This window comes from Opisthocomus hoazin, chromosome 7 (genome assembly GCF_030867145.1).
Source record: "Opisthocomus hoazin isolate bOpiHoa1 chromosome 7, bOpiHoa1.hap1, whole genome shotgun sequence".
Taxonomy (NCBI): Eukaryota; Metazoa; Chordata; class Aves; order Opisthocomiformes; family Opisthocomidae; genus Opisthocomus; species Opisthocomus hoazin.
In genome coordinates, this window is record NC_134420.1 from 2,401,114 (window position 1) to 2,419,507 (window position 18,394).

The 18,394-nt window shown below is 44.3% G+C and overlaps 2 protein-coding genes across 2 annotated transcripts; one reads left to right on the forward strand and one right to left on the reverse strand.

Annotated features, from left to right (window-relative positions):
• Positions 1–4,948: 4,948 nt before the first annotated feature.
• LOC104333324 (proto-oncogene Mas) lies at positions 4,949–10,780 on the reverse strand. The gene is made up of 2 exons (XM_075425944.1): positions 10,661–10,780; positions 4,949–7,425 (listed from the first exon to the last, which is right to left on the reverse strand). Exon 2 carries the CDS (start codon positions 7,402–7,404, stop codon positions 6,448–6,450), a length of 957 nt encoding a protein of 318 aa, XP_075282059.1. The 5' UTR covers positions 7,405–7,425; positions 10,661–10,780; the 3' UTR covers positions 4,949–6,447.
• A 6,536-nt stretch (positions 10,781–17,316) lies between these two features.
• Positions 17,317–18,273, forward strand: LOC104333396 (olfactory receptor 4S2). Its single transcript, XM_009938899.2, has one exon. It carries the CDS (start codon positions 17,338–17,340, stop codon positions 18,271–18,273), a length of 936 nt encoding a protein of 311 aa, XP_009937201.1. The 5' UTR covers positions 17,317–17,337.
• The last annotated feature ends 121 nt before the right edge of the window (positions 18,274–18,394 follow it).

The window sequence follows — 18,394 nt, forward strand, 5'->3', positions numbered from 1 at the left end:
TCCAAGAGCCCATGAAACAGCCGTGGCCTGGCTCTTTCCTTGGCTTAATTCCCTGAATTCACTGGAATTTCTGCAACCAGTCAGCTTTACTGCAGGGATGTGTCACACTGTTTGAGATGTGCTCACTCAGGGAGCATCCCCAGGTGCCTGAGCTGGGGGTGAAGGAGAGAGAAAAGGTTCCTTTGTTGCTATGCAAGTACTTTTTGAAGGTGCGTGAATGAGTAAAAATGAGGATAAATAAATTCTGCATAAAGATACATTCAGGAAAGAGAATGTCCTTGACCAGCACTAATCCTGTCTGTGTCCTCCAACACCTTGTCCCTCCCCCTGTGATTCCCCGAAAAGATGTTTTAGATTTCTTCTGGCCAGGGCTTCATGGGACGCCCACAGGGATTTGAAGCAGATGCCAGGAGAGAGGGTCTGAAAAACCTAGTCTGAACCTGCAGCCAGGTAACACCTTTGCTGCCAAGTCTCCCAGAGACTCCTCTACTGTGCAGGACTGTGCAGTGCGTGTCTTTCTCAGCTGCTTCTGAAGCTCGTCTGCACTACCATCTCCCCAAAAATCTCACCCCTTTGTTCATTTTTTCCCCCACAAAACCCTACTCTGCATCTCTGTGACCCTCCCTATTTTTAAGAGAAGGCTTTTGGTTTGTGGCCAGGGTGGTTTGGGCAGGTTCCTTCTGGTGGGCCGCAGGGGCAGTACCCAGGCAGACACCTGGGGAGGAGCACATGAGCAGAGGAGCAGAGCTCCCACGCAGATCTCCCAGCCTCCAGGACATTGTGGGCATGCTTGCTTCCGTGTTTCTCTTTGAACAGCTGATTTCTGGGTTTTTTTGAAAGAATAAAAGTTGGGGGGTGAAGGGAGACAGCTGTTATGCTTTAGCGTCAAAAACAATTGGGTTTGAAATTAGTTTTGAGAAGGCATTTTTGACAATGTGAGCTGTGCAATGGCTTTAGAAGTGAGAAAGTTAATGAAAAAGGAGCTGAAATGTTGTCTCTAGAGTGATGGCTGAGAGAAAAAAGGAAACAAAGCCCAGGCAGAGCCATTTTAAAGTGCTGTTTATTAAACTTGGTGTCCAAAGAGAGTGACAGTAAGCAAAGTAAGCTAGCCACAAAGACAGTTCTCATGCTTTACCACGGAGGAGTCTAAATAAAAAAAAGTGCATTTGAATTTGGGGTGAACATATGGGGCTAGGAACATGGCTTGGTATAGCCCTAAATTAGACTCATATATTCACTTTTCCTGCCATCCCTAGGATCTAGGGGCCAGTGGTTGAAGGGATATTTATATTCTTCCTCTCTTTTACTTTCTCTCTCCATTTCAAAAGGTGATTGTGCAAGGAAAGGGAGAAATTTAAGAGGACATAGCAGCTTTGTGGCTTGGGACAGATGATAGCTTTAAAGGGACAGGCATGGTTACTATCTATGTAGATAACAGCTAGCAAGATGCAAAATGTTGAGGAGAGGGCAAATTCATGCAGAAATTTGGAGAGATGGAGATCCAGTAACTGTGGCATCCATGCAGAAGGAAAAAGAATGAGACCATTCAACAGAGTAAAGAAAATGAAGCAGAGGAAAACATTGCTGCTTACAGACAGAGCAGTAGGAGATGGGGAGGGTGTGACTACCTAGTGACTGTGTGTGCATGTATGTCTGTGAGAAAGGACTGGAAAATGGCACAGTGGAGAGAAAGGACACTGCAGAACGTGTGGATGCTGAGGCATTTCTGAACCCAGTTCTCAAAACGCTTACCTTCTGCCTTCTGCAGCTGAATTCAGCTCTCCGAGAAGCTGGGATCTGGCATCAGCTCTAGAGTGTCTTTCTCTTGGTTTCTGATATATTCCATTGGATCCTCTGGGAAACACTTGCTGTGGAAATGATGGGGAAGATGTTTCAGTCTGCAGATTCAGTTTGTGTCTTCTGTGATGTACTGAAGCAGGTGCTGTCAGGAAGGAGCATTTTCACTGCGCAGAGGGGAACTGGTGAATGACTTCACGGACCCCAATCTCGTGCTCGATCAGAATCATTTTATAGCTCAAGTGAATACCTTATATACTAATACAACAGTTACTAGAGCCAATCAGCTTTGGATTCGTGGCTTTGCGAATGCCAGTTTGCGGTTGCTGTTTTCCAGGATCTTTTGCAGCTGGATGTGTGAAAACAACTTACCTCCTGAGAACAGAGAAGGGAGGCACAGGATGCGCTGATCCTTCAGGGTCATGAGACAGTGCTGTTCTGTCTCAAATTATATGGTTTCCCACAGGGAACGATGGGATGAAGTCAGCAGCAGATGAGAATGGATTTCTTTTATGTTGTAAGGCAATTTCACATTTCTGCTCTGCTTTTCTGGTTGGTCCTACAGTAGGTGGGGAGAAAATCACCTGCCAGGGACTCCATTGCTGGCAATGCTCTGGGATGTTGCTTGCATCTGTGAGAGGCTCCTTGTGCATTTGTACTGGGTCCAAGTGCTGTTGTGCTAGGGATGTATAAATGAGTTGTTAGCAGAGATTGTGGGGAGTTCTCAGAGGAATGGTATTCGATTTTGTTTTGTCTTTCTTGAAAAATCAGACTTGGTTCAGACTGGATTAGTCTGAGGGAAAGTATCCCTTTTCCCAATGTTTGCTTCAAAATTAACTTCCTGTGCAATTCCTTATCCCAAACCCTGCCCAGACCCCAAGAAGAAGAGAAATGGCTTGTCCAGTGTGCCTGGAGTGAGGGAGACAGATCAGACAATGAGGCCTTCATCTCCTGAGTGCTAGGCATCAGCAATCCTTTCTGGACTTGACCAGCCCTCACCTTCCACCCCAGAGCTCTTCTGAGCCCTTCTTTCACAGTATGTGTAAAAAGGTGCCTATTTCTTTCTCCTGCTGACAGGCAGAGCCTCTCTGAACTGCACAGGGCTGTTACAGCTCCTTGATGACTCATGGCTCACCTCTGACCCCAGAGAAAGAAAATACTTTAAAAGGCTGAGCTTCAGCAGGAACCTAATTCCTGGCAGGAACCCTAATTCGTGGCAATTGACAGAAATACTGCAGACAGGAGATAAACTTGCTGTGTGCCACTTATAAAGCGGATGGAGAAAAAGGACTTTTAACAAAGTGGCTGTGCAAGTTTTGAAATAGGCGGGTTGGCTCCAGGGGGACAAATGTCCCTCGGTCATCAGGTGTCACACTGTGAAGAAGCAAGGGTTTTTCTCTGCCTCTGCAGTCAGGAGTTGTAGTCTGTTGAGTCTGCTCTGTCAGTTGAGTCTGCTCAAAGGAGCAGACCTGATATGAATTTTGTGATGTTGTATTACCTGACTTTGTCACCTCTCTTAGTTCAAATTAAACAGCGCTTTGGATCGGACTAAGTCCTTTTTCTACAGCTTCTTGCCTATGGACACTTGCTTTGATGTGCTGCCTTCTTCTGGCCTGGGTAGGAATGGGTGACAATGTTTTCAACAGGTAAGCTTTTAAAGTGTGACCTGTAGAGCCTAAAGTAAGGTGTCTACAACATGTCTCAGGTCTCACCATCAAGGCTTGCCAAAGCCGTTTGCACTGTTGTGCCTGCTCTGCTCTGCTTTGTGCTTGATCCCGCATTGCTCTGTGGGTTGTAAGACACCCCTTGGCTATGAGCTGGTGCAACAGCTAAATAGCACAAAAGATAGCTGTCTAGAGGTGCTCACCCCTCCTTCTGCCCCCAGTTAGCTGACCTTCACTCTCCTCTTCCAGAGGGGATGTAGCCTTCTCTTACTAGCTGCTGCCCCTTCCTTCCTGTGGCATGAAGACACATCTCCATGAAAGGTGCGAAAAAAGGAATTTGGCAGCTGATACTGGGGAGGGATCCAAGGGGGAGTCTGCTCCTTTGAGGTGTGTGTGAGGTAGGCTTGGGTGAGGGAGAGAAGTGGGCTGGTTGTTGTAGAAGTTCTTGGAATGGAGAATGGGGTAGCTGCTGGAAGGGGAGGGTGGGGATAACTACTGGGGGACAGAGGCTTGGGAAAGAGAACCGAATCAAGGGACCAGACAGTCTTTCCCTCTCCTGCATGTAGTGAAAACAGGACCCTTCTGAATCATCCATATGGCCATACACATCCCTTCCTCCAGGCCTCAACTACACCGCAGAAATACTAACAGTAATGTGTGTGCCTTCTGCTGAAATCAATGAGAAAATAAAGATTATTTCAGACTCTGGTGTCTAGGGACTCCTCGGAGGAGTGGAGTTAGGTTTGCTGTCCTGGGGAACAGGTGACACCATCCCTTGCAGCTGGCACATGGACCACGCTGAGGAGCACACTCAACACTTCAGGCCTGGGTTGCCTGTCTCCTTTCAGCTGTTCCCAGGGAAGCAGAAATGTGGGCTTTTTTTCAGGGTGCTGGTGGTTCCTGAGGAATGTACCCTTCTCATGCGTGACTGCTGATCTTCTGGATGACCTGGCATCCTTCCAGAGAGATACCGAGCAATTCAGAGGACAATTTAGTTCAGATGCTGAGGACATTCTCCCTGGCAGGCTGGGCTGACTATCTTGGTGTTAGGTCAGGGAGGAAAACCCTGCAAATGATTCCCATCTCCTTGCAGAACCTATCACTGATGACTTTTGGACCACAGGAGACACACTGCAAATATCTGGCAGGTGCCACCCCTGAGAATGCCTGTCTTTTACCAGGGATGATGTAGGGCGTCTATGATGGTGGCTTATATGCAGGCATCACTTTTTAAATGCCCAAGGTTGGATGTAAAGTGTACGTTAATGTGATGTGTAAAATGTGTTTGCATCAAATGTCGCATGTCTTCGTGATGGGTACATTTAAGGACAAACTGTCAGGATGGAAAATTTTTCACAGTTTATATTCCGTACGTTTTTTTTTCATTTGATAGCTTCTTCTAAGCACAATAATGTTTTTAAATGCAATTTGTTTTCCCTTTAAAAAAAAGACTTTTCAGGTTTTTTTTAATAACAGAAATGTTTCAGTTCTTGCAATGATAAAATCATTACAGGTATTACAAGGAAAACATTTTTAACATGTTTTCTGATAAATGAATGCTCTCTTCCCCTCAGCAGTAGAAGGTAAAAGAAAAAAGCTTTAGCAAAAACAATTGATGACATAGACCTAATCTGAATCAACTATATGTACATCACAGAACAATAGCATTAAAAATTAAAGAAAGAATAGTACAAATGGAAATCAAATTTCGGCTTTCAGGAACTGTAAACAAGAAGCAAAAAGCAACTACAGACGTTAGGGTGAACCACTATTTTTTAAAGTGTAGCATTTCAAAATTAATAAAAAGACAAATGAACAGAAAAAACATAATATGCAATAGAAGAATGCAGCTTCCCTTTACAAAAATATTTGCAGATGAAGGTATGAAGAGGAAATCTGTAAGGTTTCTCAAAGAAAATTACCTCTGTTTCCCTTTTCTATCAGTTTAGGTTGAAAGAGTAAAGGTTATGTAGTCTGATAGTACAACACTTCAGATAATCACATCTTGCGTCTCATGGGATTGGGTCTGGAGACTAATTTGTTGCAAATTGTGGTATTTATTTACCTTTCTTCGATTTCCTATTTTTTCCCTCTCCTCGGGTTTATTTCTATTGGCAGAGGAGATGTTAGAAGCCATGGGTTCTTAGCATCTATTCTTCTTATGAGAAGAACTAACAACCCAATGCATGTTGTAGTTAGATGCAGATACACTGTCCTGGACTGGAGGAAGCTAAAATAATATGCAGCTCCAGCCTGTATTTCTCTGAAACACAAGAAAGGGGAGCATGCAACTCAGTGTATAAAGTTGTAAGGCAAGTTGGTAGGGGTTGCCGCGCTTTTCTACTATATCACAACTCTATGGTATGGAAACCTCCCTAGTTAATAGAAGAAAGGAACTTCTAGGGCATGAATCATTTCACTATTTGAAATGCTCACATTACAAAGTGAAGAGTCGTGCACTCTGTGAGCTGCAAAAGGTTGTGTGTGTTGCTGAGATACAGGTACTTAAAATTAAGTGAGATAGGTAGACTCTCCTTCCAGGAGTTTTGTGGCTGATTTCAACAGGAGGAGGATTGGTTCCCATTTCATCTTCAGAGATCTGAGTAAAAAGCGACTGAGAATTTATGAATTAGATATTGTTGTGCTCTGAAAGCCAGAGATTTATTGAGTGAGCTGCAAATTCGAAGTGGGATTCCTTTGATGAATTGCAGACTCCAAGACGTTTCACCTTACCACATTGAAATCATTTAATGGCCACTGAAAAGAAATAGGCATTTCAATGTGGTCCTAATACAGGTCAGATAAATTCTGTGGTCCAGGTGCTTGTGTGTTTTCACCAAACACAGATGGAGCTTAAAAGATCTACAGTGAAGATACTGAATATTAGGTGAGATAAACCTTCCCCAATACCTCAGACTTCTTCAGGTCTGTAAACTATTTGCGCTCAGCTCCAGACCAGTGTCACTGTGCTAGGCACAGCAGGGTATTAGGAGGACATAGTTACTGTGTCACGGGTTTCCCGTTCATCTTTGTCATCTGCTGAATCTTCAAAGGCCCTCTGGAATGCCAGCCTGAGGGTGAACTTGATTCTGCGATCCCGGTAGCTCCCCACAAGGAAGTAAATGACGGGGTTGAGAGTGCTGTTCACACAGGACAGCACAAAGCCGATCTCCGGGGAGTAGAGAAATTTGTAGCCCAAGAAGTCAAAAAGGATCAGGACACTCAGAGGCACAGCAAAAATGAGGAAGAAGAGGACAGTGAGCATGATGACGGTGAAGAGTCTGCCTGTTCGGAGGTGCTGGGAGCTGCACTTGACTCTAAGGAAGAGTGTCAGGCTGAAGAGCAGCATGAGGGGTGTGCAGAAGAGGAAGTCCAAGGCTCCGATGGTGATGAGCAGGAGGTGGCAGCTCCTGGCAGAGGGGCGAATGGTGCACAGAATGTACCCAAGCGTGTTCAGCAGCAGGGAGAGACCCCAGAGCAGGCCAGAGATGATGGCGGACAAGTGCTTTGGGCGGTGGCTTCGGCACCAGATTGGACAAAGGACAGAGAGGCACCTCTCAATGCTGATGGTGGTCAGAAGATACAAGCCGGTGCCATACATGAAAAGATCCAGGAAGAGGAATATCCCAAACTGCACCCCTACATTGAACTGCATCAGGTACTGAACTGTCTCAATGGCGATGCAGAGGAGATACCCAAAGTCGGCAGCGGCCAGGTTCAGGATGTAGACAGTGAAGTGGTTTCTCCGAATGCGGAAGCCAAGGTACCACAGGACCATGCCATTTCCCACCATCCCAAAGGCAGCGCTGATGAGGCAGAAGCTCTCCATGAACTTGAGGACAGCATAGGATGCTTCTGTCTTTCCCTCAGTCCCGCTCTGATTAGTCCCAGGAACCTGGATGGTAGCAGTCGGAAGGAAGATTGATGTAGCTGAAGTACTCATAATGAGGGATTTCAGACAGACCTGTAAACAGAAAGGAGAGTGGTGGTAACTCTAGTGGGACTTTCCTTCATGGTGACCTGGTGGTGTTTCTGAATTTGTTCCAGCCCTTTGTAGCCAGAGCTTGATTTAGTGAGGGATTGCTGGGTTCTGACTTGGAGCTCAGAGCTTTGAGGCATTGTTCGAAGTAATGTATCTAAGAGCAAATTCTGTATGACATCTAGGAAAAGTTAGATTGCAGTAAATTTCTCCCTTTTAAAAATTTATTTCTTGAGGGCCCTTTTTGCAGTCAGTATTGGGAAACAAATATCTTAAAGCAATTATATCTTGGATTAATCGTGTCTGCAAAGTACCTCTTGTCTGAATAAAAAGAGAGCCCAGTGTTAACAACTCTGGGATGATTGTCTTTGCTTCATGTAGCTAGTATTAGGTAAGACAAATCTTGTCAAAAGTGTGTGCAAGTTCTAGGCAATTAGCATACCAGTTTAATCAGCATGAAAGCTGATGGGAGTTTTGTCCTATGCATCTGCCCAGCATACATGATAGAGAGTACTCAAAATAGCTGGTAGGTTTTTATGTTGATGACTGATTTCTGCTTTCATAAAGTGTAATTTAATGTGGGTGGTTTTTTCTCCTGACCCCTACGTATGGACAACGAACAATTCAGTCTGACAGACTCAGCGCTTACTGACTTCCTTCTCAGAGAGGAACTGCAAGAAACATATGTGGGACAAAATGTATGACCCTCACAGGGCACTGAAATTATGGCTCAAATAGTTCTTTCATTCCATTCCCTAAGGCAGCTCACCCTAATTCTTACCCCATGATACTGGGAGCTGAATGAGTATCTTGAAAAAAAAAAAAGGTCAAAAAATAGATTTCATACATTTTTTTTTGTCTGTCGAGGTTGAACACCATGGCTTTTTTCCTCTCTCCCCACCAGCTATTAATTTTGACATGGGAAGTTTGAGAAGTGTCATGAGAGATGGCAGGAGACAGTTAAAAAAAAAGAGAGGAACCAGTCAAAACAGGGAGAGCTTGGAAGATGTGAGTCATTGAACAGTCTAACCAGCATGAATAGTCTGTTCTCTCTTCATAAAATGCTGTGGCATACATGGACACAAACTCCCATAAACACACAGAATGTGAGAGATTTAATAATTATCGTTTCATCTCAGCACGCCAGACACACTGTCTTCAGTGCTACATGGACAGAGGCAAGAGAAATGCATGATACAGGTGATTTCCTCACCCGGCTGATGGCCTGGGGCAGTGGAGACAATCTTGCTGCATTAGTCCATGGAAGGCATGTATGCCAGCAGTGCTTGGCTGGGAATCCAGCTGGGACTGTCACACCTAGCTTTCACCATTAAAAATGCAAACATCTCATTTAACGTTGCCTTTAAAGCTGCCATTTGAATTAATGGAGGTTTATGAGCACCTCCAACGGTAACGTATTTTGTCCTAAGATGGGTGTCGTAGGTAAGCGTGCAGTCACCTGCCTGTCTTTGCAGACTGCAGATGCGTTGCAGAGTGCCAGCTTCAGCGAGAGGGTTGGTGTGCAGACAGCTGAAGTTAGCTGGGGTGAATTCCACCCTTAACTTCACCAGGGCTTGCAGGGTGTGAAACCTTTAGGGTTGACTGAAACCAGGGAGCTTCTGGCACTGCACCATACTCATAGGAAGCTGGACGGTTCCATCTTCAGCTGTTATGGGACCTCGAGTGCTTCTAACATTAAGACTTCGGATACCAGTGTTCTCTAAAGAAAGAGTTTTAGTACATACTGAAAGGGACTACAGAAAACAAAAAACATCATCTCCTTCAGAATGCATAGAATCTCTGTTGTAGCACAGTTTCACAACAGGAACATCCCTGAGTTCAAGCTCACCTTCTCTTTCCTTATCTGGGGAGAGCAGCATACTGCCTGACCAACATCACTAGTGAGGCTCCCTCTTCCCTGAACATCTGTAGCAGGCAAATTGAAAGCCTTATGACTTTGTTTACTTCCTCACTAGCTGCTTTTGGTGTGGCAGCAAATTATCAGACCTTGATTCACAGTAGAAAGCAGCCGAAGCAGCTTCTAATTCTGTGAAGCAAGTCTGCTGTGAGGAGAAAGGAAGACCCTGTGGCCGAGTGGCTTCCTAGCCTTCAGAAGACCCAAAGCAGCACTGTCCTCTGCCATAAGCTATCTGTGTAACCCGAAGAAAACTTCCTATTGATTAGAGGAGGACATGAACATTTGAGTGTCACTTAAGCTCTGTCTAAGCCCACTCCAGCCTTCTGACCAGGTGCCCATTTTAGGTAAGTGGCTATTGTGCCTCCCTGCTGCAGTCATCTCCCAAAGGCAATTGACCCCATCCTCCAGAAGTTCGTCTCTCTCCACTGGGCATTCAGGCAATGCCAGGTGATTAGCTGTCTAACTTAAGCTTGTCAAGCATATTTCCTAATGTTGAATGACATGGCCCTCTGCCATTGGTCATGCATGCATAAAGACTGCCAGGTACAGCTGTGGTCGTAATGGACACGCTGGGGATAAATGACAAAACATCAATAATTTTGCCTTCCGCTGCAATGGAAGTGAAGAAATCCTCCTCTGACTTTTGTAGACTGTGGAAAAAATACCAAAAATGTCACCCACAGTTCTCATTTATTTATTGTATGACCTTGGAAAGACTGATTTCTTGTTGTTTCCAAGACACATTCAAGACATGAGTCTACTTCCTTAATGAAACTAATTAGTGAAAGCTTGCATCAAAGAGCAGCAGACTGAGACTAGGTGGTCTTTTTCTCCCCTGAGATGAAACATCCTCCCTCTGATTTGCATGCTGAGTACCATGTAGTTCTTGTGGCAGATGTCAGTCTGAACAACCTTGACACCACAAAGACTTTTTAGACTACGGACAGAAAGTTATACTGTTGTATTTTCTTGGCTAATCTTAAGTGATCATCTAAGACCAAAACTGCTAATGCTAAGTCTCAGAATAATGACATCTTACATTACAGAGGTGTATTTAGAGCAATTCAGTAGCACTTGTTCCTGGAAAAGTGTCCCCAGAATAAAGCTCTCCTTATCTTGAAAATGATCAACACAATTTCTTACCTATCATGAATTTCTAACCAGCAGGAGAAGAAAATGTTTGATCTCCTTTCCTCCGTTGTTTTTTTTTTCTCCTCCCTTCCCCTCACCATCTCTCCAAAAGCATGACAGAAAGCATTAGACATAGTGCAATGGCAAAGATACCATCCAGGAATTTCTCACCTTATTGTGGGTTCCTTGGAATTTCAGTGACTGATTTGCAGCAGCCGTCTGGTATGGATCTGCTGGGGAAAATTGTCACCTGAATTCTGTGACATATGGTGCAGATAAAATCCTTGTGTCATGCTGTGGTGCTGGGCTAGTTAGACACTGTTTAAAAAGCCACGGTCTTTTCACTGTGACATCCGACAGCCAGCCAATCACTCTCTTGGGGAAACAGCTAGCTGGCTGTGTGTGGTCACACAGGTTTGAACCACTTCCCCCTTCCCGCTTTGTACAGAACCTGTCGCTGTTGTGGCTCTGGAAATGTTTTTTTACTACTTCTCCTTTCTTCAGCCAGTCTCACGATACAAAGAAAGTAAGAACTCTATGTACAAAATTACGCCTTGCCTCTTGCACTGATGTTTTGTTTCCTACTCCTGTCACTGAAAAGCTCTAGTTTCAGAGTCCTTGAAGAGGATGCCCTACTGCTGCTCAGGGCCACACAGATTGAGAAATTGTCAGTCCTCTTCCATAATGCTTGTTGATGATTTCACAACCCTCAGCACAACTTCTCCTTCCCCAAGGGCCTATTGTCCCTGCCAAACTGGCCTTAACAGGCCCATCACCACAGTGTCCTCTTCTGACCCACAGCCCCTCCCAACACAAGTTATCACCCTATTTAGTCCCTAGTGCTTCACACAGCCTTTCCCAAAGGAAGGTCCACCCAAACTCCATAGCCTTACCACACCTCAGCAGGTACAATTGCACAACCTCTGCTTGTGCTGCTTTGAATACACAATGCCCGCTTCTGATGTCATGAGCAGTTTCAACGCAACTTCACACCCCACAGTATTACCTGCTGCTTCGTACTATCTTTCAGCACAGTCCCTCACCACACCTCAGGCACTTCCGATTTCACAAAATCCCTCAAGACAGCCTCCAGCCTCGTGCTTTCCATTTCCACTTTCACAACTTCTCCACAAACAGTGCCTCAGCCCCATCCTGCCCACCACCAGGTTCACACCTCTTCACCACCTCACGTCTCTATCAAGACGGCCCCTTGCCAGCAATTGCTACCCATCTACAACTCCTCGCTCATCTTCTCACCAGGCACAGTCCCTCCATGTGCATGAGCTACCACCCCTATGCTGTCCAAATCCACATGCCAAAGTAAGTGGAGTGAAAACAGAGAAAATACCTTTCTCCTTTCCTGGCAGTAAGCACATCGTTATAGGGAACTATTTTGTAACAGCAGATACCAGCAACTCTTGATTTGGACTTATATATTAAGTCACTTCTGCTACTCCATTTAGCTAGGGAAACAAAGGGAGATGAGTATGACGCTAGCCAAATTGCTGCCATGCGTGCCAGTGGGTACAGAGGTTGGCAGATCTGGCCCAAATTAGCTTACCAGGCCAGATACCCGATGGTTCATCTTTAGCTTTTTCTGTCATACATTGTTCCTCTTCCTTTCCCAAAGACCATAAAACTGTTTTTACTTTCTTACCCAATATTCTGTTTCCTATAGTGACTACTGTTAACTCTTATTAACCTGGCCAGGACTCCAGGCTACAGTGTAAGATTGTAATTAAGTTAGAGGACTATTTTGACCCTGAGCAGCATTTAACCTCCTCGTTAATCTGGGGATTTTAATTTTCACTGCATGGATCACTGGCATTCTGTGTTGGGAGGTGGTTACATTACCTTGGTTGTTGTTGGGCCATTCTAAATTTCAAGAAATGTCAACAAAAGAAAGAAACGGGCAGTGGATGAAACAATTTATTTATTGACACCTGTAAGTTAGAAGCTAAAAAGACACAGTAGACTTCAGAGCAGTGATGAATTTGAATTGAACTGATGTATGAATGGACATCATTGTGTTTCATTTCATAGATTCACCTTTGGCTGCAGGAGTTTTAAGTTAAGAAAGATGAGGCTCTTCTTGACAGCAAGACTGCACAGAATCGTAGAATAGCTTAGGTTGGAAGGGACCTTTAAAGGTCATCTAGTTCCAGCTCCCCTGCAGTGAGCAGGGACATCTTCCACTAGATCAGGTTGCTCAAAGCCCCATCCAACCTGGCCTTGAACACTTCCAGTTATGGGACATCCTCACCTTCTCTGGGCAGCCAGTTCCAGTGCCTCACCACACTTGTCATAAGAAATTTCTTCCTTGTGTCCAATATAAATCTACTCTCTTTCATTGTAAAACCATTGCCCCTTGCCTTGTCACTACAGGCTTTGTTGCAAAGCCTTCCTCTGTCTTTCTTATGACCCCCCTTTATATATTGAAAGGCCACAAGAGAAGCCTTCTCTTCTTCAGGCTGATCTCTCTCAGCCTTCCTTCATAGGAGAGGTGTTCCAGCCCTCGGATCATTTTTGTGGCCTCCTCTGGACCCGCTCCAACAGGTCCATGTCTGTCTTGTACTGATGACCCCAGAGCGAGATGTAGTACTTCAGGTGAGGCCTCATCAGAGCAGAGTAGAGCGGGAGAATCACCTCCCTTGACCTGCTGGTCACACTTGTTTTTATGCAGCCCAGGATATGATTTGCTTTCTGGGTTGCAAGCCCACATTGCCATCTCATGTTTAATATTTCATCCAACAGTATCCCCAAATCCTTGTCTGCAGAGCTGCTCTGAGTCAATCAATCTCAATCATCGTCCCCCAGCCTGTATTGATAGTGGGCATTGCCCCAGCCCAGGTGCAGGACCTTGCGCTTGGCCTTGCTGAACTTCAGGAGGTTCTCCTGGGCCCACTCCTCAAGCCTGTTGGTCATCTGGATGGTATCCCTTCCCTCAAGCATATCAACTGCACCATTCAGCTTGGTGTCATCTGCAAACTTGCTGGGGGTGCACTGGATCCAACTGTGTATATCAATGATGAAGATACTAAACAGTACTGGTCCCAGTACAGACCCTTGAGGGACAGCACTCCTTGCTGGTTTCTACTTGGACATTGAGCCATTGACTGTAACTCTTTGGGCATGGCCTTTGTCTGCCCTAAGTAATTCAGTTCAAAATCTAGACGTCTATTTCAGACCTAATCCCCTCCTAAAATCAGGTCTGAGGTAGATCAGGTGAGTCAGTATCTGAAGATATCTCTTTCTTTCCATAGGAGACCCTGAATTGACAAAGGCTCAGCTCAGCTGACTTCCATTGGCATAAATGAGCTGACTTCCTCCCTCAGTTTCCCCATTTGTAAAAGAAGGATTTTTTTTTTTTACTTACTCTGTAATTTGCTGACCTTTGCTAAGACATGCAAGTTCTTGCAAGAGGCTTTATTCACTGGCTTGCCAGTGACGAAATTTCATGCAAAATAGGACTTGAAGGGTTATCAAGAGGTAACCCAGGCCATCTTCTGTCTCTGTGAAAACTTAAGCATAACCACCGAGAGAAGTGTACCTAACCTGCCCTTTAAAAAACTACTGTGACAGGTAACGCGTTATCACCTCCAGAGCATGGCGCCTCTATTCTTACTACTAGAAATCCCTCTGACTTATTTTTAATGCAGATTTGTGTTTCATTTGTTTTCTTTCTGGAATACACCAAGATGTGAAGTACTGTTTTATAACTCACAATGCTATAAAGCTGAGGCAGTGGATCTAATGGGCCTCTACACTTGGGAAAACCATAAAGCATGGCTTAATGAAGGACTCTGGAAAGGGTTAACCGGACAAGCTTGCTGCTCATGCTTGTCCAGTTTAATATTCAGCTAATCCATTGGCTGTTATTTCTGCTGGAGAAATCCTGAAATGCCTTCATAATATCGTTATCACTGACCGGCGGCTGTTTGTTTAGAATATGTTTGCTTAAACTTACCAGTCAGGACAGAATTAATTTCTCCTCCTTTGCACCTTCCCTTTATGCCTTCCCTTCACTAATGCTCCACGCCTGCCTCCTCGAGCCCCAAGAGCCCTTCGGGTGGGGGATCTCCTTGGAGAGGGTTACAGAGTGCTACTTACGCAGTTTTCCTCTCAGCCTTCTTGCTGCTGCTGGGATGTGCATGCATCATTCTGCACACACGGGCCAGGCCACGCTATCCTGACAGCCCATCAAAGCGCTTCTCACGCAGGCAGAGAATACCAAGATACACTTGTGATACAGAAAAGCAAGAATTAAATTAGATGGGATAATACAGTAAAAGGCACCTCCTAAGAAAGTGTTGGAAGCTTTCCAAAAGCCATTCTATGTTCTTTAAAGCCTCTGTGCTCTAACACATTCCCACCAGGGAAGGCAGGTGTTGAGGAGATAAAATCATACAGCTCTTACACAAAAAATTAGATCTCCAGACACAGAAGAGGTAAGTTTTCCAGGTTCTCTGGATTACTTATTTTCTTTTTTTAATTGTTTGTTTCTTTTCTTAATTTCTTTTCCTGATTTCCTTTCCTCTTTTGTTTCCCTTTTTCTTGAACAAATGTGGAAATACAAAAAGAAATTTTCACTGCAGTTATCAACTGTCTATGGCTATCTTTGGCTAGAGAGCTAGTTCTGTAGCCCCGGATTAGGTTATTTTGAGGTTTTTTTTTTCCCCATTAACCACCTGAGATATTAGGGAAGAATGCTTGCAGTAAGGAGGTGGTGCAATTTCTCATCCTTTTTGAAATGTTAGCAGTCCACATTGTGCTTATTTTATTTTGCAATTGATTGCATTATATGATATCCCTCTAGCCTGTCCCTGAAAAGATACATTAAGAGATAAGCCATAACTTGTGGGAATGCTGTACTGAATTAGCCATTCCAGTCATCCTATTACAGTCAACAGAAAGAAACAGGCACCTCCAGCAGGTAATCCGTCACATCTTTAAGTAGACACCTTAGGCTGGCCACGAATTGCCCTGCAAAGGCAGAAAAAAGAGTGTGCTAGGTGAAAAGAGGAGGGACAGAGAAGATCACTACTTGGTAAAACCAGGCAGAAATTGATATCACATTGTTCTTACTGATGTTTTTTTTTTTTTTTTTCTTGGAGATGTATCAGAAAAGGAATTAGCCATGTAAATTTTATTCCCCTTCTTGAATATCTTCTGCCTACTTTTAGTACAGCTGTAAGCACGGGAAAAGTCCCGAACTTTCCCAAGTTCCTCTCTAGGCTTTACTTTGTCGGTTTGAGAGCAATTCTGGTTTTTCTCCATGTCAGTGTTTCCTGTGGATGTTTGATTGGCTTTTGCCTGCACGAGAGTTTCTGATTTTGCTGTAATTTTAAATAGGTGCTAGATAGTTCGAATTAACTGAATCATTCCACAGATCTGCTCGGATCACCCACACAAACAGGAAGAACTGCTTGTGTTTTCATTGGGCAGGACCTGCAATGACGATTTTTAACAGCAGTTGTCTGGCAATGTTTTGATACTAGGATGAATCCCATAAAGCTGATTGATAATTTGTTTCTAAGAGGTGCCTGTTTTTGCTTAAACTCTGTAAAGAGTTTAATCCAGTGGTTCCCAGGCTTCTTGGACCAAAACTACTTCGATATTTGGGTGCATAATGACAAGCCGGTAATGTTCAGGACTTTTTTAAAATGTGGATGATTTGTTTACTAGTGACATGTACTGCTCCGGGAGCTATAGCAGGAACAGGCCCAACCAAAGAAGCCCCACATTAACACTGGAATGTGACAGTGTCTGAAAAGAGATACTATAGAGGTGTAGAAATGCCTAGAGATAAGGAGCTCAGCCATAGCACCAAAAAAAATGGGGATGGCATTATGGAAATCTCTGAACTACTTTCAGGGGACGAAAAGGATTGTTCTCTGAAGTTAACTTTGCCCTGGTGATGTTAATTTACTCAGGGTCCTCCTAGTCAATGGAAAAAGAAAGGGTTCTGTAAAGGACCTTAGTTTAGCTGTTCTGCCTATAGAGAGACCTTGACCACCAGCCAGACTGGCTTCGCTAAACAGAAATTAACACTTGAGACTATCCCCCGGATTGTATCACAGATCAATATTAACTAAAACTCATACAATGCTGCAACAGAAGAGCTGAAAAGATCCTTTCATTCTTCCTTCATCTCAAAGGAACATTCCTGAGATTTAGAGCAAGCTAAATGCTAGAGCAAGTCATACGTGAAATTGCTGTTTTCACCATGATAACTTCCCCTGAACTCATTCTTCAGCCTGTGAAGCTGCAAATTTATGCTTGCAAATGTATATACACAAAAGATTTTTTTTTTCTCTGTGGGTGGGTTTCATTTCCCCTCTGCAGAACAATTCAAAGATGATTTTTCCTTATAAAAAAAATAAATTAGTATTTCAAGGAATATTTCCAGGTGTTCTTAAAGGCACTGTTTTTACAAAGATTGTCTTCGTGGCCTACACTGAGGGCAAACACGCTTTTGAACATCGGCAGCCACTGTAGTGCTCGAGGTGAACACTCTGGCCTTGTCCTTAGCACAGCAGCTATGGATCCAGTCCTTCAGAATCCTGCAGGACCAGGATGGAGGAACGTATCACAAAGTGCATCTCTCAGTGTGGTAACAGGCATTGCTGAAGTCTCATGCAAGGAGAATTAAATACCTAGGGGGAGAAGAAAAAAGCCAACAAAAAACCCACTTCATAAACTTAATATTAATCCTGTATATGTCTTAGTCTGTATGCACTTGTGATAAATAGTTCATTATTAATAATGAAAAAACCTGATGAATTGTTTGTCTTTGTTTTTCCATGTGCCTAGGCTGTATATTGCTTATCGCCGCCCAATTGATTAACATGGAGAATGCAAGCAGCGTGAAGGAATTCATTCTTCTGGGCCTCTCAGATAATCAAGGGGTGCAGAAAATATGTTTTGTAATTTTTCTGTTCTTCTATACGATTATTGTGGCAGGAAATCTGCTCACTGTTATCACTGTAATTAGCAGTCAATGTCTGAACTCTCCCATGTATTTCTTCCTCTGCTACCTGTCCTTTGTAGATATCTGTTACTCTTCTGTCACAGCCCCCAAAATGATTGCCGACTTCCTTGAGGAAAACAAAACCATCTCCTTTGTGGGTTGCATAGCCCAGCTGTTTGGGGTACACTTCTTTGCCTGCACAGAGATCTTCATCCTCACTGTGATGGCCTATGACCGTTACATTGCCATCTGCAGACCTCTCCACTACACCACCCTCATGACGAGGCGTGTGTGTGGCCGGATGGTAATCGGCTCTTGGGTAGGAGGCTTCGTCCACTCCCTAGCGCAGACCCTTCTAACCACTCAGCTCCCCTTCTGTGGCCCTAACAAAATCAACCACTATTTCTGTGATGTTCACCCCCTGCTACAACTGGCCTGTACCGACACCTACGCTGTGGGCATCATTGTCGTTGCCAACAGCGGAATGATCACTCTGACCTGTTTCTTCATTCTAGTCATGTCCTACGTTGTCATCCTGGTTTCCTTGAAAAGTCAAACATCTGAAGGGCGGCACAAGGCCCTCTCCACCTGTGGGTCCCACATCACTGTGGTGGTTCTGTTCTTCGGGCCATGCACGTTCATCTACATACGTCCGTCCAGCAATCTGTCGGAGGACAAGAACGTGGCAGTGTTTTACACTGTCATCACACCCATGCTGAACCCACTCATCTATACGCTAAGAAATGAGGAGGTGAAGAGTGCCATGAGAAAACTGTGGAGTAGAAAAGTGCAAAGTGAAAATAGAAAGGTGTAGAACTGGGGTAACATTTCCAAAGGGCAGAAGAAAATAAAGCATCTTTCACTATAATTTTGTTTTGCGAAAATTCCCCAAGAACTGCCTTTCAAAGAAAAGCTTGCTGCTAGCTCCTGCTGTA

Bases quoted from the DNA above. Each gene is read 5' to 3' on its own strand.
- LOC104333324 (XM_075425944.1), bottom strand. From the start codon at position 7,404: ATGAGTACTTCAGCTACATCAATCTTCCTTCCGACTGCTACCATCCAG.
- LOC104333396 (XM_009938899.2), top strand. From the start codon at position 17,338: ATGGAGAATGCAAGCAGCGTGAAGGAATTCATTCTTCTGGGCCTCTCA.